This window comes from Peromyscus maniculatus, chromosome 20, assembly GCF_049852395.1.
Source record: "Peromyscus maniculatus bairdii isolate BWxNUB_F1_BW_parent chromosome 20, HU_Pman_BW_mat_3.1, whole genome shotgun sequence".
Classification (NCBI taxonomy): domain Eukaryota; kingdom Metazoa; phylum Chordata; class Mammalia; order Rodentia; family Cricetidae; genus Peromyscus; species Peromyscus maniculatus.
The window spans coordinates 12,815,620-12,842,829 of NC_134871.1; the positions used below are offsets into that span (position 1 = coordinate 12,815,620).

Consider the following 27,210-nt stretch of genomic DNA (forward strand, 5'->3'; position numbering starts at 1 on the left):
CTCCCCAGAAAATGCATGACCTGACAAAGCTGCTAGAGTTTGAGGCAGATTCAGGGGGAGAAAAAAAAAGCCCCTACCTCCAAAGGCAGCTAGCAGAGGTACAGAGCTGCAGACAGATAGCTGAAGCTCTGCATCTGGGGAAGGAAGGAACAAGCAAAATGAGAATAAGATCAGTGGGAGAAAATCTCTCTGAAGGAGCTATGGAAAAGCTGTTGTAAATGATCTTGTTTTTCACTGACTGGCTAAAACAAACACAAGCCCCGAGGAAAGTTGCTATCAGAAATGCCAGCCTCAATGCCGGCTAACGAGGCAGGTGTGGTTCTGATCCGGGGCCAGTGTCTGATGAAGGAGAAACACCTGTTGAAGCCAGCTGAGGAGAATAGAAACCTCCCAATGTGCCATAGCTGAAAATGTAAAATGCTTGTTCAAATCTCCCGTTGCAAAAGAAAGAGACTCTGTTCAAACCTCCCGGGCAAGAATTTGTAAACAAGTCTGGTAAGAGAACCAGTTGACTCTCAAACCCGATAAGAAATATGGGAAATGATATAAGGGACTGATATCATTATGGACTGATATAAGGGAAATGCATTCTGGGAAAGGTAGTTTTTCTGCTAAAGATGGTGACATTGCCCTGAAACACTTTTGTCAGCTCGAAAATACGTTCATGGTAAACTTAAAATACAGCCTTTAAAAGAAGGAGGAAAATCATCTAAGAGTTTAAGTGTCAGTTCCAATGAAAAATTGAAAGGATACGAAACTAGGCACTTTGCGGTTTGGGGGTTGGTAAAATGCCTTATTTACCCTAATAGCTGTGCCAAGTTTTTACGGTAGTTGGATGACAAAAAGCTACCTTTAAGAGCAAACAAGTCACCTTAAAATCCTTAAAGCAAGGGAAAGCAGTTTATACACTGAACGTTTTCTTAGATATGAAGAAACTTATGTTGAAATTAAAAAAGTTCTTTGCCTTTTGAACAAACTGCCTGCAATGAGTAATTCCTTTGCAAATCTAATAAGGAGACAAGGAAACAGGCATTCAAAAAAGAAATGACTGCTTTATAGATGGGAAACAAACTTCAGAAAATCTAGCTGTCTTACAAAAGAGTTGCTTTACCTGAAAGTTCCTTACAAGAAATCAATGCTAAATATCACCGCTGCTAATAATAACATCAGGAGTTAAAGCTAATGAAGTGAAAATACTAAATCCTGAAACTCAAGTGAAATGGAAAGATCCCTGCTCGGGATTATGGAAGGGTCCCGATCCTGTGTTAATATGGGGTCGAGGACATGTTTGTTTTTTTCACAAGAGGAGAATGAAGCTCGGTGGTTACCGGAGCGTTTGGTAAGGAGCGTGGAACTAAGAAAAGTCAGCTCCAATGACGTTCCTATAAAGGAACCAGAATGAAAGTGGCTCGATTAGTATTTCTGAGTTTTGTCCATGGTTTAATGCAAACAGTGAGGAAATAAGGAATTCGGAGCTTTGCCGCTTTTGGCTTTACTAGCTGCTTTAGAAAAATACTTTATATCGCCTAATAGCTGTGCAGTATATGGCGAAGAGCTTTACAGTAGCTAAATAAGATAATTTCACCCTCAGCGTAAAGTTTTTCAGTAGAACAAACCAAAAGTACTGCTGTGATAGAAACATTTGTTTGAGTTGAAGTTCTTAGGGGAGCTATTATGAATTTGGGTGAAGGGGACAGCCTCTAGTTAAAAACCGTTTACCATTGACAGTGCATCTCTGCCGGTTCGAAAAGGCCCACTCGCAACTTTGGGGTGTGGCTTTGTTCTGAGAATGTTACAATCCCCTAGCAACAAGTATCACAACTCTATAATGACAACACTCACTAAATCCCAGTGCTTTATAACAAAGCTAACTATAAACTCTAAACTTTAGAAATGATGTACACACTTCCTGTCTAGTTAAGAGAATCTTTATAATAGAGATAGTGATAATAATTAAGAGTAAGAAGTAGAAAAATGAAAATAAGATATGTGAGTTTGTAGAAATTCTGTCTTGTTATATCTGTGTTAAGAAATCTTGAGGTGTTTGCTAAGTTAGATATATGCTAATGGTAGCCTATATAAGTTTGTAAAATAGATCTATAGAGTTCCTTTAAGAATATAAGCTTGTAAGAAGTATCTAAGGTAGTCTTAAGACATGTAGTAATAAGCTTTTGTAAGATGCTAGTTTGAAATGTAAGTTTAAATAAGAAATAAGATGGAATGAATATAAGTATATAAGAATTAATAAGAAATATATTTGCTAAAGTAGTTCTATAGTTTCCTTAAAGTATAAATAAGTAGATGTTAATATGTTGTATGTGAGTTTATAAAAACGTGTAAATGTTGAATATGAGTCTAAATGCTTTGCAAGGCAAAAAAATGTTATATGTGAGTTTGTGAAAAAGTGTAAATGTTAAGTGTGAGTCTATTAATGTATATGGTGAAAACACCTGAGACACAGGAGATAGTGTCCTAGTAGACTACAAAGTAGGCAGTCTGAATGGTTTCAAAAGCTCCAGAAGCTGCTAAGAAGCTAAGAATGGCGGACGCCAGAACCAGCACAAGGCATCTGCAGCTGAGATCCGTGGAATATCAATGCAGCACAGAAAAACCTGAGCTAACAGCAAAAACGGTGCGGTTTAAAATATTACTATAACTAAAAAGGTCTGTCTGTGAGAACAAAAGTTGCAGAGACGCTTGTTTGAACAAAGATTGTTAACGGCAAAAAGTTTTGGTTGTAAAACGTCTCTTCATATTTGGAAGTGAAAGCCTGATACCAGAATTTATTTCTTATTTAAACTTTTTGAACTTAAAATGAGATAAAATTACAAAAACATTTTGGTTATGGATTTCTTCAAATTTGGAAGGCTAGTACCAATATTTATCATTTGAATTTTGGTACTTAAATGAAATGAACAATAGAGATTTCATTGCAATGGGACAATTTTGAGCTTACTTATAGTAATGACCTAGGAACGGTTTTCTGGAATTGGGTTAAAAATGAAACTGTTTAAATGAAGAAATGTATTTCTACTTAGAATCAAGATGCAATTTTGTGTATGCGTATATGCTTTATTAACTGGTGATTTATGAGTTGTTTTGTGAAACTGTTTATGTAAAAATGAAATTACTTATGGAACTGGTTTTGTGTTACAAATGGAACTGTTTAAACAGATAAGTTTGGGTTCCTCTAACTAGGTTTGAGACTTTGTTTAAAAAATTATAAAGAAAAGGAGGAGCTATGAGATTGAATTATGTTCGCAGAAACCTATTGATATTAATGCACCCTGGCTTTGTGGAATTGAGGAAATGTTTAAGTTTGAGAATACATCGAAGTTTTTCCTATGTTCTTTTAACAAGAAAATTCAAATGACTGAGTTAAAGTTGTAAGACGGAGAAAATTGTTAACTATATATAGCACCATATATGCTAATTCTAATGGTTCTGTTAAGAGTTTGCTTTGAGTTGTAAGATTGAGAGAATTGTGACTATGTATAGCAATATTTATGTTAACCTGTTAATGGTAATGATGAAGCTAAGGGATTCTTTAAGTTTGTAGTTGCCTTAAGAGTTTTGGTTTAGAAAGGGCTTGAGGCAGCTAAGACTGCTGTGGTCACCTTGGACCTAATTCAAAAGAGAAATGCCATCTATATCATCCTCTACTCCCATACTGGGAGGTGTAACAGCTATGGAGATTGCTGTAAGCCATTAATAGTTATTTTTTTATATATTAAGAAGGGGGGACCTGTGGGAGCCCGTTCTGGGGTTCCTCGTGGCTTTACCCAGCAGGTCCAAATAGAGGATGATCAGGACCACGGGCCTGAGTGCAGGTGTCTGAGATGGCCTGCACTTGGCTGTGCTGGGGGAGGAGGTCTTTTGCTCCACCCCTTGGCGTCTCTATAAAAACCCTGGACCAGAGACAGTCGGGGCCCGTTGGAATAGGTTCCAGGCCCTCTCGAGGCTATCCTTTATTTTCTATCTGTTTATCTCCGCAAGATTCTCCGCTATAAATCCTTCTATCTAATATTTCCTGCTGCTCGCACTCAAGAAAACTCTGGGAAGCTGTGGGGGTGGTGGGTAAACGCCCCACAGAAACTTTAATTATAGATAGACCCACAGGCAAGTAATATGTCTGCTAGAAGTAATTGCTTATTGGAGTTAAGCAATTTCCATGTGCTTTTGGCTGGACAGCTTTCTTCTCCTTTTATATCTTGCTTGCCTTGGAAATACCTAAACTCTCCAGTATCCTCAGACCCCCAAGTCAATTTTGATTTATAAAATGGCCCCTTTGAGAATGGATTTATGCTGGGTGAGGATTATTGTATTAAGATGTTTCTATTAAATATGAATGATTCTTAGCACTACTGCAAGTTCTTTTATCCCAAATTTTCATGTTTATCATTATTTAGTTCTGCACTAAGGCATTAGGTGTTCCATGAATGAAGCAGGATACAGCAGGAGAACTCAGCAAATGGCATGTAGAGAGACTAGCATGCAAGCAACTGCTTCTTGGTAATGAGGCCTTCCTGGATCAAGAAAGCAAGAGGCTGAGTAGGGAAGCAGAGGAGTAGAGATACTCTTCATGGAGAATGTGTTAGAGAAAGCAGACAGAGGCCACAGGAAGAAGTCCTAATGCTTTCCAAGCGAATTAGGGCAATTGCTTCAGTTTTGGAGCATTTAACTACATGTAGTGCTTTTAGTGACCAGACTACCAAATAACTTGCTGCAGATCCAGACCTGGGGATGGAAACTCACACACCTATCACTTTACAGAATAGCCCATGAGCCTACATTACTCCTCATTGCCTAGCTAAAGCTCAGAGAAAAGAGAGAGTCAAGAAGAAGGCCAGAGGATAAGAGTTAGGGAGCGGGGAGAGATAGAGAATGAGAATCTGTGGTCCTCCCTTCTGATTAAAAATAAAAATAAATTCATAGAAAGTTGGTTTAGCAAATTATGGGTAATAAAAGCATCTTTTAAGGGCTGATGGGACTTTTTAATGATTTAATAAAATTAAAAAGTAAAATTAAGTAAACTTCCCGTAATTTGGAGTCTAGATGAGGAACTAATTTCTAGGAAATTACTGTCAGTGATAAACTTCAAATATACTTGACAAGTGAGTGCAATGTCAGTTTTATTGTTTCAGCATATGAACTTGGCTTTGTGAGGACAATGAGCCCAGGAGTTGGATGCCTTTGCAGAACTATTTGATGACTGCCTCTTGTCTGTACTTGTGGGCATTTGCCTGGCTTTCACCAGCCTAGCTGGGGAGTGAACTTCTGCTCTGTGTGCAAATGGAAGGGGATTTAAAGCAGGGGAGAGGTTGCTCATTCGGCTCAGCATAATGAATGCCTCTGCAAACTGCTTTTCCCAAATTGACAGGTGTCTCCTTCTATTAGAAGCTAGGAACCGTGCATAATTTGAACGCATTTTTTTAAAAAGCAACTTTATGGGAATATTTATATAAACACTGAAAACTCTCCTCTCTCTGTGTCTGTCTGCCTCTCTCTCTCTCTCTCTCTCTCTCTCTCTCTCTCTCTCTCTCTCTCTCTCTCTCTCTCTCTCTTCTGTGACTGTATCTGTGATGCATGCGTCTTTATGGAATATATATTATTTTCCAGTTTTGAAATGCCAAATAGGAATTTGTCAAATCCACATGTTCATCTGTACAAAGGGTAATATATAATAACTGTTACACATGAAATTTAAAATAAATGACATTTCCCAATGGGATGGCAGAGCTAGAACAGGTGCAGAGTGGGAGAGCAATGAGGGAGATATCTTGATAAAGTGAGACATCATGGGGATAGGGAGAAACCTGGTATGAGGGGAGTTCCCAGGAATCCACAGGGAATGACCCCAGCTTAGGCTACTAGCAGTGGTGGTGGGGAGTGCCTGAGCTGGCCTACTTCAGTGATCAGATTGGTGGATGGCCTAACTGTTGTCATAAAGCCTTCATCCAATAACTGATGGAAACAGATGAAGAAAGTCATGGCCAAATATCAGACCAAGCTTCAAAGTCCAGTTGAAGAGAGAAAAGAGGGAGTCTATGAACAAGGGGCATTAAAACTTACAGATATAACCAAATCAAGCTAGTGGGAAATCATGAACTTTGAACTTATAGCTGTGAAACCTGCATGGGACTGGTCTAGGCTCTCAGCATGGGTGAGACAGTTGTGTAGCTTGGTCTGTTTGAGGGGCCCCTGACAATGGGAATAGGATCTATCCCTGGTACATGAACTAGTTTTTTGGATTCCATTGCCTGTGGTGGGACACCTTGCACAGCCTTGATGCAGGGGGAGGGGCATGAACCTGCCTCAGCTGAATGTGCAGGGCCTTGCTGACTTCCCATGGGAGGCCATATCTTTTCAGAGGAGGGAATGAGGGGTGGGCTGGGGGGAATAATTGTGGGGGGGAGTGGGAGGAGGGATGAGGGAGGCATTTTCTGTGGTTGGTATGTGGAATGAATAAAAAATTTCTTAATAAAAAAGAAAAAAATGACACTTGCTAATATCAAATCAACTGGTGTATTAAAATGTTGATTTAAAAGGTAGACAAAGAATATTACCAATTATGAAAGATTTTTAATTTTTTTGTTTGCATTATAATTTTGTAGCTAGTATCTGGACTCTTATTAAAAATCGTATTGAACATGTTTTGGAACATATATCTTGTGTACTGTATATATGTAAATATTTGTATGTGATGTACTCATTTATTTAAATGAGAGGGATCATTATGTATAATATTAGAAACTATTATGGTTCTGTCTGATTGTTTTTATTTTTATTTTATTTTTAAATAATTTCAAGTATAAATAATTGGCATCAGTGAACATTTTGAGTTATTTTGATGCTGTTCTGTTCTTTATGATAATAATAAAGGTAATGGGTAATGCCCAATGCTCTGTTCTACCAAAGAGAGTATATGTACTATCTAGACAGATATCTGAAAACATACCAATTATTAAACTGTTTAATCATCCAACAAAACATACGCACAACAGAGGAAAAAGAAATGTAATTCACGTGGCATAATCACATAGGGTACCACATTAACAGCAGTAGAAGAAAATGGACTGGGGTCATAGACCGAAGCATGTTAGAGATATTTATTTTAGTGTATTTGGCCATTACCATGTTTACCCTATGTCAAATCCTGTCCCAAGAAAAGAAAGCAAAAACATCCAGAAGAATCTTTTCCAATAATGAGTGTGAATCTATTTTGAACGCTAATGTAAGGGCTACAAATGATAAGCATGGGGATATACAGAAGGAAGCTTTGAAAGACACTAGAAATCCAGTCGTTTAAAAGTATACTCTAACTGACCTTGTCAACCAACCCATTTGTAGTATATGCTATGCCAACTGATTTTCAAGTGGCCCATCTTTTTTTTTTTTTTTGCATTTTATTATTTTTTTTTGGTTTTTTTATTATTATTATTATTATTATTATTATTATTTTACAACACCATTCAGTTCAACATAATAGCCACAGAATCCCCTGTTCTCCCCCTCTCGCCCACCCCTCCCATTCCCACCTCCTCCAGATCAAGGTCTCCCCCGAGGACCGGGGTTGACCTGGTAGACTCAGTCCAGGCAGGTCCATTCCCCCCTCCCAGACCGAGCCAAGTGTCCCTGCATAAGTCCCAGGATTCAAACAGCCAACTCATGCAACGAGCCCAGGACCTGGCACCAATGCACAGCTGCCTCCCAAACAGATCAAGCCAAATGACTGTCTCACCCGTTCAGGTGGCCTGATCCAGTTGGGGGCCCCTCAGCCTTTGGTTCATAGATCCTTTGCTTCCATTCATTTGGTTATTTGTCCCGGTGCTTTATCCAACCTTGGCTTCAACAATTCTCGCTCATATAAACCCTCTTCTTACTCACTAATTAGACTCCCAGTGCTCCACCAGGGGCCCAGCCGTGGATGTCTGCCTTCAGATTCCTCAGTCCTTGGATGGGGTTTATGGCACCACTATCTGGGTGTCTGGCCATCCCATCACCAGAGTAGGTCAGTTCCTGCCGTCTCGCGACCATTGCCAGCAGTCTTTTGAGGGGGTATCTTTGTGGATCTCCGTGGGCCTCCCTAGCTCTCTGCTTCCTCCCCTTCTCACCTTCTCATGTGGTCTTCATTTACCATGGTCTCCTATTCCTTGTTCTCCCTCTCTTTTCTTGATCCAGCTAGGATCTCCCTCAAGTGGCCCATCTTAATAGTATGCACTTTAAGCAACTTATGACAAGCTGGAAACTCATTCTCTATTGCTTTCCCTGTCCTTTCTGTCCATGTTCTTTCTTTCCTTTAGGTTCAGTTACATATGAAGTTTGAAGTCCATATACACTGTAATATTTTATCAAGGGTGAGCTGGAACCTAAGGTGTGCTATGTACCTATAATCCCAGCACTTGGGAGTTACAAAGAGAAATAGGAGTTCAAACCAGCCTCAACTTTATAGAGAGTTATAGGACAACCTACATTACATGACATTTTGTCTCAAAAAAATCAAAAGTTAAAAAAATAAAATACAACAAAACTTAAAAGTCAAAAAAAAAAAAAACCTTAAAAGTCTAAGCTAGGACCCTCTACCAATTTCACTGGAGAATGTAGTCAGTAATGTAATTAAATGTTAATTTTAGCTGTCACAGATGCTACGAGTGAGTACTGGTGGACATTAGTGCCTCCATGTCAGATAAAGTCTTCAGCTTGGGTTCATTTGGTAGAAATAACTGTGTTAGTCCGACTAGCCGCTAAACCAAATGGACTTTCATACGTTTCTGGGTACCTAGTAATTTTGTTGAGTAAATCAATACAGTATAACCTTTTGAGGTGTAATTAGAGGGTTTTCTTGCTACCCTGTTGTGTTGGCTATCATACCTGTTAGTGTCTGTGGAGATGCCAGGGAGGCAGGATTTACAGCTGCCTCCAAACCTGTCTTATATGCTGGTGTTGCTATTCCCTCAAGTTATGTTGTCATGAAATCTTTACAATGGTTACATGAGTTAGAAGCCATGATTTCCATTTTTCTGAAGAAGTATATGAGGCCTAAAGAAAGTAAGTGGCTGGCTCAAATTCAAACAGGCCTTCTTTCTGAGGAGCTGGGACAAAGAAGGCAAGGTCTGGCATAGATCTTTCCTGTGAACCGCTGCTGTCTTCTCCAGTTATAGCCACCAACATTCATTTTCACTTATTTTAAAACATTTTCCTTGTGGTCTGAAACTTCCTTTTGTTCAGTAATATTGCAAGAGAATTAAATTTCATGTTTAGATTCCTTTTTGTTCATTTTGTCTTGAATTATCTATCACTAAATGTGAAGATCTGTCCTATTTAAGAACATTGATGGTCCATATGTAATTTTAATAGGTATGGGCAGTATGATGTTAAGCAAACATGAACTCTAGAACATAGTGATTATCTCGGAGTTCTAGAGTGATTGTTCATAGTGATTTCAGAATAATGATACTTAAAAGTCCCTGAGGTTATACTAAGGATTTTATAAGATATGTAAATTATTTATAGACTGATAAGCCCATTTTAAAATCCACACTAAATTAAGATAGATTCTTACTCAATTTGAAGTATCATTTTGGCTTTGGTTTATTTTTCATCTTGTACGTAAAAGGGTAGATTTTGTTTTGAAGAAGTTCCTAAAGTAAGTATTAGAGAAAAATAATAATAAGGATGCCATTTTTAAAAAATATTTGCTGTAGAGTTAGCTTCAAATTTTAGACTTTCACTTTTGGCAACATCATTTTTTTTATCTTTTGTGCTCACATACATGACATCAAAGACTTAGGAGTTTACACAAATTAGCCACGTGGTTCTTTCTGAAGAAAAGGCACATATGGCTCAAACGGAATGTTATGGTTTCCTTTGAAAGCTCTGTTTTGTCATTTCTAATTTTGGAAGAAATAAGATGGATGAAAACTGGAGACTAGAGGTGGGGGTCAACAACTCAGAAAAGCCAACAGAAGCCAGAAAAGCTGAGGCCTGACTGAATTCTTACACCTCTGTGAGATGCTAAGGCCATGAAGGGCGTCCATTCCAAACATCCTGTCCCCTTCAAATGGCTGCAGCAACAGTGTGCCAACTTGGTTATTTTTCCCTGGTTGTTTCCAGCCCTGTTGAAAATATCTGGAGTCTACTTCCTCCCTCCCTCCCTCCCTCCTTTCTTTCTTTCTTTCATTTTTTTCCCTTCCTCTGTCCCTTGGGCTTCTGTCTCCCTGAGGACACTAACCTGCTTGAAACCTGCCCTAAGACCTACATGGAATTGTTTGTGTTGAGATTAAGGGGAGTGCAGATTTGTGGCTTATTGCACTGGGAATCACAGGGGCTGGTTTCCTACCAGCTTTTGTTCAGCCCACAGAGAGGAGAAAGCTAAAGCTTGTGCGTTTCCCTTGTGGAACTGTGAATTATTTTGGAGTAGGTCATATTGTAGGACTTAAAATTGTTTAATTATAGCACTTGACAGTTCTCTCATAGTAATAATAGTTAGCACTTACACAGCCTGTTTCATCTTCAAAGCATTTCACAAGCACTAATTAATTCTCATAAGATGCCTGGGAGGGGGCTATCATCATTCCCATTTTACAGATATGGAAATTGATGCAAGCAAGTTAAGAGTCTTGCCATAGGCCACAGTGGGAAGGCAGAATCTAAATGCTGGTTGCCAACTTAGGAGTGGCTGGCGCCTAAATCCTTTTCCTTAGGCCTTAATCCAGCCTCTTCCTTCTCCCCCATGATCTCTTCATATTTCTTTCTCCAGTTTTGGAAAGGACTTGGTATTTTTTTTCTCTATTCTTCTCTTTAGGGAGTATTTATTTAACACTGCTCCAAGAAATAAATAAATCATCTCAGTATTACAGCTTTAAAGAGATAATATGTCTAATAAGGACATGAATATTACAAAATGTCAGGAAATGAATTAGGTTTGGGTGAAAGAAAGGATTCCAAATTACATTTTGCCGGATAAATATTGCATCCATAAACAGTAAAAATAACGATAGTAATTAGTTAACATTACCAAATAAAGCATGCGTTTAGAATGAAACTTACCAGGCATTTTTGTGTCATACTGACTGGTGTGTGCACAAAGGGAGAGACCCATTTGAATTGTAAATCGACAACATGGTAAATTGTAGATTGCAATAGTAAGGCTGTGCTATGCTGTGATAAATTACAAAGGCAATATTGGCTAGGCTTCTGAACCTTGCATTTCTCTTCTGCTTATTGGTGCTATCACTATTAATATCTCCTACAGAAGCTGCATGGCAAATTGTTCTAGATACAGAAAAGGCATTCCATTGTGTTGTGGCAATCACAAGGCTCTATGTGACTCCTGTGACCTTTGACATTTGTTGTTGGTGTAAATCAGTACAGTGTTCCTCATTTTGGGTCCTGCTGTGTGGATATACAGGTCTTGGCACAGTTTATGCCTGTAAATGAACCTAATAAATATTGTATTATAGTCAACAATCCTGGCTAAGATGTGTCAAGTATATCTTAAAACGGAATGTGCTTTTGAATAAAAAGTCTCATCAAAAATCCGAAAATATATCATGATAAATGTGCTCTTAGTCTAGCCTCCATGCTTGGCAAAGGAGGATCCAGATTGAATGATGTTAATCAGGACTGGTTTCTAGACAGGAGGCAGCCTATGCACTGTGAGAGCTCTAGTGGTCTCAAGTGTCACACTTGACTTCTGCACCTCCTTTGTTTCCTTAATTGTCAAGTTTTCATCGTACAGCACAAATAAATTACTCATAATAGGGGGAGTGGATTTTTATTTAGTTTTCTTTTTATTTATTCTTCTTTCACATCATGCATCTCCATCCCATTCATTTCCCAATCCCAGCGTATCTACCCTCTGCCCTAGCAGACCCCAAACAAAAACTAAAAACTAATTTAAGAGAAAGCAAAAAAATAAATAAAAGGAAAAAAAAATCTTGTCATGGAAGCTGTAGTATGACACAGCGAGTCATGCAGTGAACCCTTTTGTCCATGTATCTTTACTCGCAAATATTTATTGCAAAGAGTCATTGGCTTGGTTTGTGGCCTCTGGTTTCTGCTGCCTTAATGATGCTGGGCCCTCACTGGAACTGCTTTTTGTTATCCTGCTGTTGCTCTGTGTTGTGGAAATCCTGCAACTTTGGGTCTGCAGGACAGGTCTCTTCACCTGCTCTAACAGATCACAGATAAGGTGAGATGCCACCTCCCCCCACCCCACCCATCAGCACCTGGGAAGTGGATTTTTAAAGTTGGTCATGTGTAAGCATTCTGTGGCCTTCGCATAACTGGCAAAAATTGGTTGAACTAGCATAATGATTAGTTATAGCTTTCTGTTCTTAAGTAGGCCATGGTAAAATCACTAATGTGTACTAAATACATGGATGGGACAAATGCAGATTTTGTGTTATGGCAAGAAAGAATGATGGATATTAATACCATACAGGGAAAACCAAACCAAAACAAAACAAAACCTCTTGAATGATCTCCCTATATCCAGTAGCCCTTGGACTGTAGATTCAATGCGTACGGTATGCTTCATATAGTAGTGTTCATTTTTTACTGTGACCTGTTTACACATATTCAGAAATACTATTAGTTAGTTGTCTTGTTTGTTTACCAAGAATACAAGTTCATGGACAAGGTTCCAAATTTGTCATGCCATTGAAATTCATGATCATATTTCAACTTTAGTGAATTAAATCTTACAAAAATTAAAGAATTTGCAAATGGAAAGAAGATTCTTTAATGTTTCAGAAAGACTTGGTGAAAATGCATCATATTAAATATCAAACTAAGAAATTTGTAAGATATTTAGGGTAAAGACCACAATTTTTTTTATAAAGTTTAGAGAATTTGTCTAAGAAAGACAACTTGGAGCAGGGTGGGGGTGGTGCATGCCTTAGAGTCCCAACACTGGGAGCCAGAGATAGGCAGATCTCTGTTAGTTCGAGACCAGCATGGTCTACAGAATGAGTTCCACAAAAACCCAGGTTGTTACACATAGAGAAATTCTGTCTTGAAAATTAAAAAGAAAAGAAAGAAAGACAACTTGGCAACTTGGCATAGAGCCATGAATTCAGATGGGCCAAAAATATATTTTGTAACCTAATTCATTATGTTAAATGAGTAAATCAATACACCACTGAATTAAAACATACTTTAGTGCACATGACTTTTTTGTGGTTATGAATTTAAATTTACTTTTTAGTTAACTTACTTGGTAAGAGAACTGTTGAGGGAAATTGTCTAATAGTAGACCATGAAGATTGTGACACATACTCTTTTTTTCAATCCTTCAAGTATGCCTCTTGAGTCTAGAAAATCCTAAATGTATTCTTTGTGGCGGCTGTAATTCATTGTCCTTTTGCTTCCTATAACAATTGCTGGTCATCAATAGATTTTCTTAAGTTTTTTCTCTGTTATAGTTGTAGGGATTCTTAATATAGCCCACAGTATTTAGCAATGCTTCACTGCATTTTCTTCCTAACCACTTCCCTGCTAGCTTTTGATTGCAACATTTGTGTCATGTAGAGCATTGGTGGGAGATCCACCCTTTTATCTTTCCAGTGTTTTTGACAGTGCAAGCCCTCAATAAGTATTAACTAAAAGAAACTTTAAATCAGAAACTAGAAAACTTTTTCAGGCCCTAGCTTTTTGTTAAATGTAACAGGATATGATATTTTTAGTAATCTCAAACAACTGCATGTATGTCCATGTTTTCTTTTCCTGTGGCTTCTTTTGATGCAAACTGGCACAGTAAGTGAATAATTTATAGTGTTTGATGTCGTGTTGACAGCTGTTGAAAGATGTAAAAGTTTAGATGCATAAGAATAGAGTTTAAATTCTAGATCTACTACTGCATACTTGTTCAGTGGCCATGAAATGTTTGTTATAGTTTTCTGACCCTCAGATGGATCCCATTTGATGTAGAATTGTTATTGTTGCTCCTACTAAAAGTAGTAATTATTCACTAAGGACTTTAGAATGTATTTGACATCCAACATTAACATATATTCAATAAAAGTTTCTGATTCTAAACACTGATCACCCAATAATAACTTCAGTTCATAAGATGTATTTGAAGACTCACATTTAAATTTTCTCAGATGACACTCTCTACTTTTTTTTTTTATTTTTTTATTTTTTTTTGACGGGGTTACTCTGTGTTGTTTTGGTGCCTGTCCTGGATCTCGCTCTGTAAACCAGGCTGGCCACGAAATTAACAGAGATCCACCTGGCTCTGCTTCCTCAGTGCTGGGATTAAAGATGTGCACCACCACTGCCCAGCTGACACTCTCTACTCTTAAGAGTTGCTTATTTACAATCATTTAAATAATCACGATTTTTTTTTTAGCCAATAATAGTATATGTTTTGTAAAGCATTCTTGGAAATCGCATATAACATTCATAGATTGGAAGAAAACTTTTGTTTAACTAATTGTTTGTCAGTCTCAAGCAACATGATAAGAGTCTGATGAAGGAGATGCCCCCCTGTGATTCAAATATCTCCTAGAATGTCCCCCATAATACTGCTATGAGAGATAAAGGATTCAGCACTTGGTGGTTTGGGAACATGTTGAAACCAAAGATTTTGTGACAATTTCTTCTATTCAAGTGGTGTTTGGAATATTTCATATCTCCATTGCTATCAGCTATGGGTTACAGAGTGAGTATATAGCAGAATGCGATGTAATTGTATTCTTTGTTACTAGCTCTGTCATGCCTTAGACATTCTGTTCCCATGTCATTACAAAGACAGGGTTTTTAGTCACTTCACTGAACACATCATTTTCCCTTGTACTCTATTGATCTGTTGGGTGACATTACAACTCCTGTGACTACAATGAAAGTACTGAAGATGGTACCGACAACCAAAATAAAACAAAACAGAACAACAGCAACAACAACAAACCCCCCTGTCTCAGGATGCTTGCTGAATCCTTACCATGTACATTTTTCATTTCTTTTTATTCATTTATTTACTGTTACTGAAAATGGATATTTTTCTCATGTATCCCACATGTTTTCCCCTCCTTCTACTCCTCCAAGATTCTCCTTACCTCCCCTCCCATCTGCATCCACCTCCTTTCTGTCTCTCATTAGAAAACAAGCAGGCTTCTAAGGGATAATAATACGATGTAATAAGAAAAAGCAAAAGCTAACACACCAGAATAGAACTAAACAAATAAAAGGAAATAAGACAGCCCAAGAGAGGGCACAAGGAACAGAATCCCACTTGGTTACACACTCAAGAACCCCATGAAATCACTAAACTGGAAGCCACATACAAAGGACCTATAGGATAAAAAGAGAGAAATAAAACATGCAAATAAAATAAAATAAAAAATAATATGATTCAATTTTTTAAAAAAATGAAAAGCCCTGCTACAACAATAGGAGACTAGGTTCCTCCAAATACTATTGAGTTCTCTTTCTGTGGGCCATCTCCTGCTGGACATGTAGCCTATTCTTAAGAGTAATTTGTTTCCCCAGGGAGATTCCCTGGGAGGAAACTAAATTTTCCTTTGCTAGTGGTTATCAATTGGAGATTCTCTTTGAGGTAAGATATATTTGCTTCTTTGTTCAACATTAGAGCACCATCTGGTGCAGACCTGTCTAGACCCTATGCATGCTGCCCCAGTCTCTGTGCCTTCATACGCACTATGAGCATGTTGATTTAGAGGGCTTTAATTTCTAGGTGTTTTCCATCATACCTGCTCTTAAGCTTTTTTTTTTTTTTAACTCTTCCAAGGGGTTCTCTGATCCCTTGGGGGAGGGATTTGATGGAGACATCCCTTTTAGGGCTGAGTATTACAAGGTCTCTCATTCTCTGCTTAGTGGCTAGTTGGAGCTCTCTGTATTTGTTCCCATCTGGTGCAGAAGGAAGCTTCTCTGATGATGGCTGAGTAAGGCATTGTTCATATTTGTCTTTTTTTATGGCTTCCATAAACTATGCTTCCCCACTAAAAATATAGCTATCCCTAATCACAGCCCTGTAGAATCGTGCCAGTAATGTAGTTCATGACAAATTTCCAAATTTGCTGGCAAGACTCTCAGTAAAATGTGTCATTTGCACATCGTGTCCTCCAAGCAAACAAAATAATACTTAACCATGTAATAATATAGAGTATTAAATCCCCCTGGGAAAAGAGTTGGTTTTAAATACTTTGAAAAGAAACTTTCAAGTTAGTGATTTACACAGTTAATTATAAACAACAAGCCTTGTAATTAAGTGTTGCCATTTTGGGTGGAATTGGTTTCACCCATCACTAATCCGTCTATCCTTGTCTCTGGCCTTTGAGAGATTATGGGAAAATGCACACGATGAAAAGTTTAACTTGTCAAGTTTAAATTTAGATGCAAAGTCCGGAATATCAAACACCGTAAGTGATAATTATCACCACCTGGAAATAATTTGTACCACTGAGGAGTTAAGGAAGGAATTCTCCGTTTCTGCTGATGGGGAGTTTTTAACCTCCTGATCACCAGAGCTCTCTTGCCACTACCCTGGTGTGTCTTGTGGTTCATTCCCAGTAGTCAACACAGTGCCAAGTGATTAGCAAAATACGGGAGGAGGTAACTTTGTAAGATGTGAGGAAGGCTAAGCAAAGAGCAAAGTGGAAGTAAGGAAGGTGGTCCTGATTTTAAATCACTCAAAGTCAGCTCTGTTATCTATTAGTTCAGGTTACAAACTGCCTGGATTTTCTCCTAAAAAAGTCAAAACAAAAACACCAATAATGAGTAAATAAGGCAACAATTTACTACACCATATTACAATGTCATACATTTCTATTTTTCTCTGTGTTAAAAAATTTGTTTTGGAAAGTGCAAGGGTACTTAATGGTAACTGACTTGTAGTTCCAAATGAGTTAAGAAGATACTTTTGTATAATAATTGGAGACTTAAATGATATTTTGCATAGTTCATCTTCAGGCATATTGAAGTGTTTTTTTGACACATTTTTAGTCTCCAGAAGATTTTTACATATGATTGAGTTTCTTAGGTTTATTAAGATTTTTTTTATGGTGATTAGTGGAGAATTCTACACATTCCTGTGCAGACAAGAGTTGATTTTAAAATTCTGAATGTGTTTAATAATACTTATTCTCATTTGCATGTATAGTTTCAAAAACATACTTTATATAATAAATAAATCACAACTGTGACTGATTTTGAGGGATTTTAGATAGGCTTTCTGAAAAGAAAGAGAGAAAAAAAAACCCTAACCATGCAAAACCATTATAGTTAGAAAGACAGAAGTATTTGAAGTTAACTTCCATATTAACCTAAAAGATGAGAAGTCAAAAATACAAAATGTAATACAGTCTGCCTTGACATAAGAAGAGGGAGGCGGCAGAGGGCCATGTTTGTGAACTCCATTTCTTCCTCTGAAACAGCCTTTTGTTCATGATCATGGACTTTGTGTCAAAACAAACAAGCATCTCTTCATAGCACACTGGTATCCTTACTTGGAATGGAATAGAAAGGAAGAACCATTTAATATAAAATCTTCATTTTTAATTTAATTCAGTTTTTTTTTTTTATTTTTAAAGTATGGCCATAGCAGGCTTCTTGCAAGCTAGCTCTTGTATCTTAAATTAACCCATTTCTATCAATCTATACCTTGCCACATGGCTTGTGGCTTATTGGTGCTTTACATCTTGCTTCTTCTCCTGGTGGTGGGCAGCAGTGTCTGCTTCTCTCTCCTTTCTCCACCCACTGTCTCTTTTGGATTTTCTTGCCTGGATCCATCCTGCCCTGCCATAGGCCAATGCAGTTTTATTTATCAACCAACCAGAGCAACCCATATTCACAGCCTACAGAAAGACATCCCACAGAACTTCCCCCCTTTTTTTCTAATCAAAAAGGAAGGTTTTAACTTTAACATACATAGTAAAATTACATATAATAGAAAAGTTATCAAGCAAGAATTACACTTACAGTATCTAGTCTATTTGTATTTTGTGAAATTAAAGAAAATATTCTATCATTTATCCTATATTTATGAGTCTAAAGTTTTATATCTAATTTGTCTTTTATCATAACCAAGGAAAATTATAACTATTTAGTCTTCAACTACATCAAAGACCTTAGAAGGATTTACCCAAGTAAAATCTTTATGTTTACATTTATCTTAATATTTCTAAATGCTTAAATCACTAAAATCATGTTTGTTTGTTTGTTTTTCCTGTCACCTACAAGAATGGCAGAAACTTCACCTGGGGTTAGAAAATTGCATGTGACAGACAGTACAATGGACAGTAACCAGGTATAATAGTATCTCCTCAGTGATTATAGAGAGACAAGAGAATGAGCCAAACTGTGCTTCTTAATAACTGTGATAAGGGAATAAACTATGAACTCATAGAGCTGATAAAAATTAGTTCTTTGTAAATTAGGTAAGTGCTACTTCAAAATGAGGTGAAATCACAATTTTCATAATGTAAAGTAATTTTAAAATACTCATGGCAAATCTAAGTTTAATTGAATCAATTATGTAAAACTGTGCCTTTTGCCAGGCAGTGATGGCACAGACCTTTAAGCCCAGAGGCAGAGACAAGCAGATATATGTACATCTGTGAGTTCAAAGGCGGCTTGGTTTACAAGGTAGTTCCCGGACAGCCAAGAAAAAAGTGTCTTTTTCTAGGTCCTAGATATATGCTTTACATTGATTGGCTCATTAGGTTCATTTTTGAATGCTAGTCCATTATATTATTTTAGAGTTCAGCTTTGGGAAACAATGGGAATACTATCACTACTGAATTTTTGTTTAGTGTAAGCATTATACTCATCACTCACAAAATTAGATATGACACCTTTGAGCCTGAACTAATTTGAGCCTGAACTATTACTAAGATGCTAATAGTCTCCAGGTTTTGTTAATGACTCATTGTTTTTTTTTTTTTTTAATGTGTGTGTGTGTGTAGCTAGGTGGTTTCACAGTGTATGTGTGAAGGTCAGTGGACAAGTTTATGAATAAGTTTTCTCTTCCCTTTATGGATCCCAGGGATCAATCTCAGAAAGTCAGGCTTGTGCAACAAGTGGTTTTCTTCCCTGGTTGTTTTCTGTAAGGTTTAAAACAACAGCCTTAAAGAAGAGCTGAAACACTAAAATGAAATTTATCTAAAGTAGGGGAGGGAGAAGTCGTGACTAGTATATGTGAATAACCATTTTGCAAATTTCGTTAAAACTTATTCATTTACATTTAAAAAGTTAGTATATTCTTTTATGGAAGGCAGTAAGAAACCTCCCAACATATTTTTAAATTAAAAAAAAGCTAAATAATTTTATAAAGCTGGTGGTCATTTCTGTTGTTCAGCCACCCTATGATATTTTTTTCTGACACCATGAGCAAATAATGAAGCACTTTCAGAGGAAATTTCAAATGACAGCTATGTTTAGTTGGTGGCAGAATGTATTCACTTTTGATACTCTAGGGAAAATAGGTACATAGTTTATAGGAAACAGGTATCTTTTATAATATTAATTGTGCATACTAATTGTGGGGCCTGAAGAGATGCTCAGCAGTTAAGATATATTGTTTCTCCTTCAGAAGACTCTCTTTTTTTTTTCCCCCAGAACTTCCTGGTACCTCACAACCTCCTGTAATTCCACATCTATGGGATCTGATGACCTCTTGTCTCCAAGTGCACCCACACTCACTTGTCACTCACTCATACAGATATATAAGTAATAACAACAATAACAATAATAATTGTGTGGGGGTCATTTGTTATATGTTTCAATATTTAAATATCTCCTCTTAGCTTATAGTCTTCAGGAAGCATGTGTTTATAGAGGAAGAAGAAAAAGAAAAGAAAGACGGGGTGGATACAAACAGAAACCAGAATATCAGATCCTGTGCAGCATTTGGCAGTTTTCAGCGCTCTTTGCGTACTCCTGTAGTTTACCACTGTATTATGAAGAAAAGTACTTCTATTCACAGACCAGTTGGCAGGGCATGTGGAAGGTAGCATCATTCGATAACATTCACAACAGTATATACCTATGTGGATGGGACTGCCATTATTCAATTTGTGATCTTTTAACAAGCAAGACAACTCCCTCCTCTTAATTTTTAAGATAGAATTTACTTTGTACTTTAAATTTATTATTATGTGTTTTTAACAGTGTGTCTGTGTATTAAAAAGGGCTGCTCTTATGATATAGGTATGTGTTGTGGCATATATCTTACAAAGGCTAAATGTCTTTATCTTTTAAATAGTTGCATTTCTCTATAGCAAAAATATTGTCCAACTGCCCCACACCTCCACCTCCCTCTTCTCATTCAGCATCAGCCTATTCTCAACATTTTTAAGATTGGCTTTTTTTAGATTCAACATATGAACGTGATCGTGTGGTACTTGTCTTTATACCTGTATTATGTGAGGGATCTCAGTATGAACTTAGCCCAATCCCTCATGTGCAATCAAAGCATTCTCTGGTTGTTACTATAAAATAGCTTGTTCTGTGAATCTGTATGATACCTCTATAATTACACAATAGTTTTTAATTATTTCAGTTTTACCCCTTTTTCATATTCTAAGAGGTACTATGTTTTATGAAGGTATTTCAGATACTAAGCCTAGTGCCTGATTGAAGTAGTTAAACATACAATATTTGTAGAATTAAGTTAGTGAAAAGTTGCTAAAAAGATGTCCTGAGGTTTTTGAATCTCCATCTATTCTCTCACTTATAAGTTCTATTAGTCAAATAAAATACTTCATCCATTGTTACCATGTATGGTTAAAAATTTCAATGTAACTTGATTACAACTTCTGTCTAGTCCAAATAAACTTGTGTTGGGCCAATTGTAGCTATTTTAAAAGGAAAAAAAAGATAAAAGGAAACACTGCACACATGTACTGCCTCAGATGTGATTTAGTAATCTGTGGGTTGTTTTGCACACTCATTGACTCTTTCAGTATCTTTTCCCAGAATTTCTCAATGTCTTCTGTGTCATCCATCACCATATACCTCTCTAGCTATTCACAGGCATGGAATGCCTCAGATTTCATCATCCTTCACCACACTTCCCTTAGACCAACAAGGCAGAAATGTCCTTTCCCACTTCCTAACATCCTCACATGTTTGTCTGTCTTCTCATTTTTTTTGTTGTTTTGAATTACATTCATTCTTCAAGTCCTTTAAAACATTTCACACTGTATCTGTTGTCGATCTCTTCATAATCTTCATTTCCTGCCCAGCCTCCATTTGTACCTAGTATACTTTCTCATGGTCTTTATTTCATTAGACTTTGTTTTTCAGTCGGTCTCTGTCTCTGTTTCTCTGTCTCTGTCTGTCTCTCTCTCTCTCTCTGTCTGTGTGTCTGTGTCTATATGTATGCCCATGCCCACATAGGTTAGTCATTTACATTTTTCCTACAGTGATTACTTCATAATGCTAAGAGCAGGGAAAACTTGCAAGAAAGACAGCAGGTGAATACCGAACTCTTGGGAACAAAGCTATAACTATGGATTATGCTTTGGTCTTTTCAGGTTTTATCTATCCCTTGAAATCTAAGACAGCTGGAAACAAAACTGCCTGTTTCCTGTTAAACAAATAGGAGAGTTCTGATTTGTGATGCCTTACTCAGATTCTGCCACTCGGAGACTAGGTGACAGTAGCCATTTGAATTTTAAAGAGAAGGAACATTTTGTCAGACTCTGTTAGCGCAAAGGAAGTAATGTCAACCGAAATACAATACCACTATGCCTCATTTTTGTTGAGGCTAGTTATTCTAAATGTTGGGTAGGTAAAGGTCTCCTCATCCGTTCACTTTTCTTTAGCTGCCATTTGTGCCCAGGTCTATTTTCAAGTGAAAGAGTAACAAGTCGAGGAAAGGAGTGGTACCTGTCACAGCTTCTGTTTCAATAAAAATTGACCAGTACTGCATCTGAAACTCAATAAAGCAATGAGTGGGTTTAAAACTTATTTTATTCTCTTTATTTTAAGCTTGCCATTACATTTTTATTTTATGTGTATGTGTGTGTGTGTGAGTTTGAACCAAGCATAGAAGATATTAGATGAAACTGAATGCATTATTCTTTTTTAGAGACAGTAATGTCCCTATATTTTCATTTTTCTAATTTTGACAGTACCAAAGCCTCCTGTGTATTTGTGAATAAGCCATGTAACTTTAAACATTAAAGATAATTTTATCTTTCTGAGAAATGGAAGGTGAGTTATCTGTTTATGTCACTCATCCATATAATCAACAACTTTCCTTTATCAAATTCTTGAGCCAATTAAGAGTGAAAATTGAATTTATTATGAAACCTTACATACCTTCAAAATATATACGTGGTCTGCACAATCTATATTTATTCCAAGGGAATCTGAACCCTTGATGTTATTACATGATAGACACACTTCAGAGGTAGGAAGGCAGATAGAAAAAAATATGGAAGTCAGACTCACACTGTGTACCTCTCTTATGAATTATACTATTTGAAATCTCTTTAGTAAAATTTATTGGTAGGAAACCAAATATGAGTTAGTGTTCAAAATTGGGCTACTGGGCAGTGTTTCAAGTGTCAGCTGGCAGTTAATCCTTATGTGACTATCTAATTTATTACGAGTGCAAACAAATAGTTTGGTTCTTTGCCACATAATTTAATACTGGACAATTTGGGGGTTTCTTTTGTTAGTGTACTAGAACTCATGTTTCATCTTTAGTATACCGTTGATTGCTTTCTTCTAGATAAAGGATGGATCTATGACTTTTAGTTTTGGTATTTTATATGTTTTTCATAATGGAGATTAGTCATTATTCTGTCAATATTATCATCCTCCCTTTTCCGTCTTTCCTTTCTTGTCCCCTCCTCCTTAACTTTTTCCCTCCTTTCCTCTTATTTCTTCTGTCATTCCTTTTTTTCCCAGTCGATCTACAATAACTTCCTTTCTAACATTTTTTTGTCTTATCTAATTATAAAAGTAGTGTATTTTTGGAAAGTAAGAAATTTTGGAAAAAGCACACATAGGTTCACAATACTGATGATGATGATGATGATGATGATGATGATGATGATGATGTGTGTGTGTGTGTGTGTGTGTGTGTGTGAGTTGCCAGGTATATCAAAGATCTTCAACTACAGAAAATGAAACTCAGTCCATTATAACATTACCACTATAAACAAAATGACCCAGAATGTACTTTATTTGCATGTTTCCATTTCAACCTGATTTGTCCAGATATCACGTTCTTTCCTGAGTGCACAGTGCAAACATTCCCTGCCCAACTTTATCTCCCTGCTCGTAATGCAGTAATGCTATCATTACCATTTTAGGCAAAGGGTATACTGAGCAGAAAGTGCCTTTTTCTATAAGGAATATCTGTTAGTCAAAGAAATTAAAGTTTACTTAGACGTCTGCTACTTTAACTCCCTTTAACTTTTAGAAAACGTCTATTTTATTCTGTGCTAGAAATTTCCGTTCTGTGGGAAATTTTGTTACCCAAACATTGTAAGTTTTGGGTTACATTTGCCATTGAAACATAAAATGTGGTGAAACTGATTTTAAAATTATAATTAATTCTCAGTATATAATTTTAATAGTCGTAGTTCGTTAATAAATACTATGCTGTAGAAGAAGCTCTAGAAAATTGTCTGTGTAGCCATAATTATGTTGTGTCAACATTATTGGGTTAAGCACACTCTTCACATATTAGGTCAATGTGGTTGGGTTTATTAGTGTCAGGCAAATACATATGTCAGTTCTTCAATTGACTTTAAGAAGTTAAGCACTTATATTACCCAGTGATCTGTGTTTCTTGCCTGGTATTTGTCTCAGGCTGTGAACCTGAACATGAAAATTCTTTCAGTTTTGTGGTTTTCTTTTTCCCTTCACCTTAAGAGTTCCTGTTTTGGCAAGGACCTTCTTCCTTTTCTCTTTTATTGTCTGGAATCTCTCCTTCATTGTCATACAGCTTCTTTTTTTAGTGATACTGCAACAGAGCAATTGTTCAAAGGTGACTTTAAGTTTCATGAAGGCAGAGGCTCTGCAGGTGTATTCCAGATGGAGGTCTTAACCTGTTCCCGGGATCACAGAAGACATAGGTTCATTTTATGAAGAATAGCAACAAAACGACCTGTTATAATTTTATATGCTCCTCATAGCACAGTAAACAGCATTATTTTTTTCTAAATTTTATTCCTTATCTTAAAAGTGGAAGAAAATTATATCTAGTCACAAAGTTGAACTAAGATAGCATATAAACTCAATAAAATTGCCCAATAATAAACATTAGTAGACTAAAGAACAGTTTGTAGAACACATGGCAAATAGTGATTTTTTACAATGCTTGATTAGTACATAATGTTCACAGGTGTTACTAATTTATAAAACTCAAATGCAGTAAATGACTGTGCGGGTCAAGCCCTGTAATCTCTCGTGTATATATTTTTAGGACTTAACAGCCATAGAATTTTTTGAAATCATGATCATTTTTAGTTAAAAAAAGATTTTAGTCAGGGCCAATACAAAATTTATATATCTATATCTATGTCTGTCTATCTATCAATCTATCTGTCTATCTATCTATCTATCTATCTATCTATCTATCTATCTATCTATCTATCTATCTATCTATCTATCTATCATCGTTGAACTTTTTAAAGTGAGTGTTTTATATCACTTTGTTGAAACTAACCATGAACACAATGTAAAAGGAGCAATTTCTGCTCTTGCATTATGTTTTTTTGCATGTAGAAATTTTGTTTCTGGACTTAGGAGGTGTCTGTGTAGGCAAGGGTGATTGCTGCCAGGGTGGCTGACTTGAGTTTGGTGTCTCAGAGCCACACGGTTAAAGGAGAGTGCCCACCAAGCCCCCAGTGCTAGCCTCTGACCTCCACAGGTGCACTGTGACACATGCCCTGTCCCACCCCAGTAAAAATGTTATATTAATCTTTAAATAAAATTTTCATTCAAACTCTCTCCCACATTACTAAGGTGTGAAAAGTAAAAGCAATGAGGGCTGGGGGGATGGTTCATGGTTAACAGTCCTTGCCACTTTTGTAGAGGACCCTAGTTTGGTCCCAAGCATCCATATAGGGTAACTCACAACTACACTTAAGTCCAATTCCAAGGGATACAATAACTTCTCCTGGCCCCCAAAGGCACCCCTTTCCAACATATATTTGTGCATGTGCACATGCTCATACACACACATACACATAAATAAAATAACTTTCCTAAAAAAATTAAAAAAAAACAGTAGTTTTTTTTTTAAAGAACTACTTCATAATGAGTTAAAGAAAGATGTGGGTACTATTATAACTATTAACCCATAATAGATATTCAAATTGCTTTTCTGCATTCCTCCTCCACGGTCACTGCTTTTTGGGATGGGTTATCTTTAACAGTGGCTGAAAACAGTCAATGCTTGTGAATGTAACTGTGTGGTAGAATATGCATTCTATTTTTCTGGCTTTTAGCAATGTGTACAGTTCCTTTCTGTGTATCTGTTGAGGAATTCCTTAAAATTCTTTTCAAATTAAAATTGTGGGCCATTGAGTTAACAATACCTCTTCTCATAGGGTTTCCTTATGAGCAAGCTTACAGCACAGTCCCCATATATATAGTGAGAAAACATTATCTAATTTGACGAAATCCAGAGTATGCTAAAATACCAAGCAGATGATTGTCCTCAGTAAACAATTCTTGGTATTCCTAAATGATGTGTTGCTTAGATTAAAGTGTGTCAGATGCTTGTAAAAAAAAAAAAAAGTTTTAATCCTTTTAGTCTTTAAACCCTGACAATAATAATCTATAAACAGTAGAACTGATTGAACTCATGACCCCTGACTTAAGTAACTAGAATAATCTTCCTAAAAAGAGGAAAAAAATCTAAATTCTGACATGAATGTAGAAACAATCATAGTGTTACTTATACCTAATGAACATCTTTCATCACTGATCTTAGTCATACAATATTCTGTAGACCTATGTCAAGATATCTTCTGGGTGAAAATTTCATTGCATTTGTATACTATTATTTTTATGTAACATATAAAAATTTGTATTTCTTTTTTATATCACATAGTTTTATTGAGTGGCTATCTTCACAGTAACCCAAATTGGCATCACATTTTAAACCTTTAGTGTTGGAATTTTGAAAAAAATTCAACCAAAGCAAATATTTGAATTATGAGAAAGGTGCAATAAATATTTGACATATTATAAATATTTCTGAAGAATAGACAATATGATGACCCATTGGAAGTCATGTCTGCTCTCTTAATATACATGCTTAACAAATATGTGGGTGGAAAGGCTATATTCTCATCTTTTTTTTGGTTATTTTAACAAAGGAATCCTAGAAATAATTAAGAAATTATGAAAATCCAAGTATAGATAGCTTTTTGAGAAGATTAAATAAAAAGGGGCTTTCTGGTTGCTACTGGTTTTGTTTCTTAAAATGTGATACCAGCCATCCTTATAGATGCATTGTTCTTTTTTAAATTTGTGATGATCATTCCATTCTAAAATTATTTCAGAAAGAGAATGGATATATATATATATATATATATATATATATATATATATATAAATAAATAATTTGGCAATAGTCTATGTCTTCCAGTTGGCCAACATTCATTGCAATCTTAATTGAAAAATTATCTTGATAGTTAATTCTTGGACCAGAAATGAAATTACCTTGTATACCACCAAAACTTAACTGGAGACTTATCTGTATTAGCAGATAGTAATATGACATGTGCATTTATTTTGGTTTACCACATATCCAAGTTGTGGACTTCAGAGAATTTTTTTTTTAAATGCCCAGAATACACCTTAAGATGTCCTTCAGTGGTTTGTTGCCCTAGTCCATTTGTATAGTGTTAGGGACAACTCGCCAAGGAGTTTGCATGAGCAGTGTTAAGAGAATAGATTTACAGAAAATAAGAGTTCACTGTGTGCTTTCGTAATAACCACATTAGAGAAGAAAAGCAGAGCTGTCACATGTCCCCAATCTTACCATGGTGCATCTTTCTAGGCTGTGACAATCTCCGGAACACCAAACAGGAGGGTAAGTCAACATGGGCATCTTTGATGCCTCCTTCGTGACTTTGTCAAAGCACCTTGACCCCTTCAAACTTACTGCCTTTCACTGTCCCTTGTACCTCTCATCTGTTTCTGTTAGAAGGGAAGCCTGTGGTTAGCAGTATGGTTGGGGCTCTGGTCAGATGTTCTGAGTACAGTTTTTGC

The 27,210-nt window shown here is 36.6% G+C and overlaps 1 protein-coding gene across 16 annotated transcripts in view; it reads left to right on the forward strand.

Moving 5' to 3' along the window:
• Trps1 (transcriptional repressor GATA binding 1) overlaps positions 1 to 27,210 on the forward strand; it is a 249,568-nt gene that overhangs the window by 110,788 nt on the left and 111,570 nt on the right. For 12 of the 16 annotated variants that reach the window (XM_042265056.2, XM_076555789.1, XM_076555781.1 and 9 more), the window contains one exon: positions 26,999 to 27,031. The exons of the other annotated variants lie outside the window; for them this stretch is intronic. In XM_042265056.2, the coding sequence (XP_042120990.1) occupies positions 26,999 to 27,031 (33 nt within the window). The remainder of the gene's footprint in view (positions 1 to 26,998; positions 27,032 to 27,210) is intronic. 16 annotated transcript variants of the gene reach the window in all.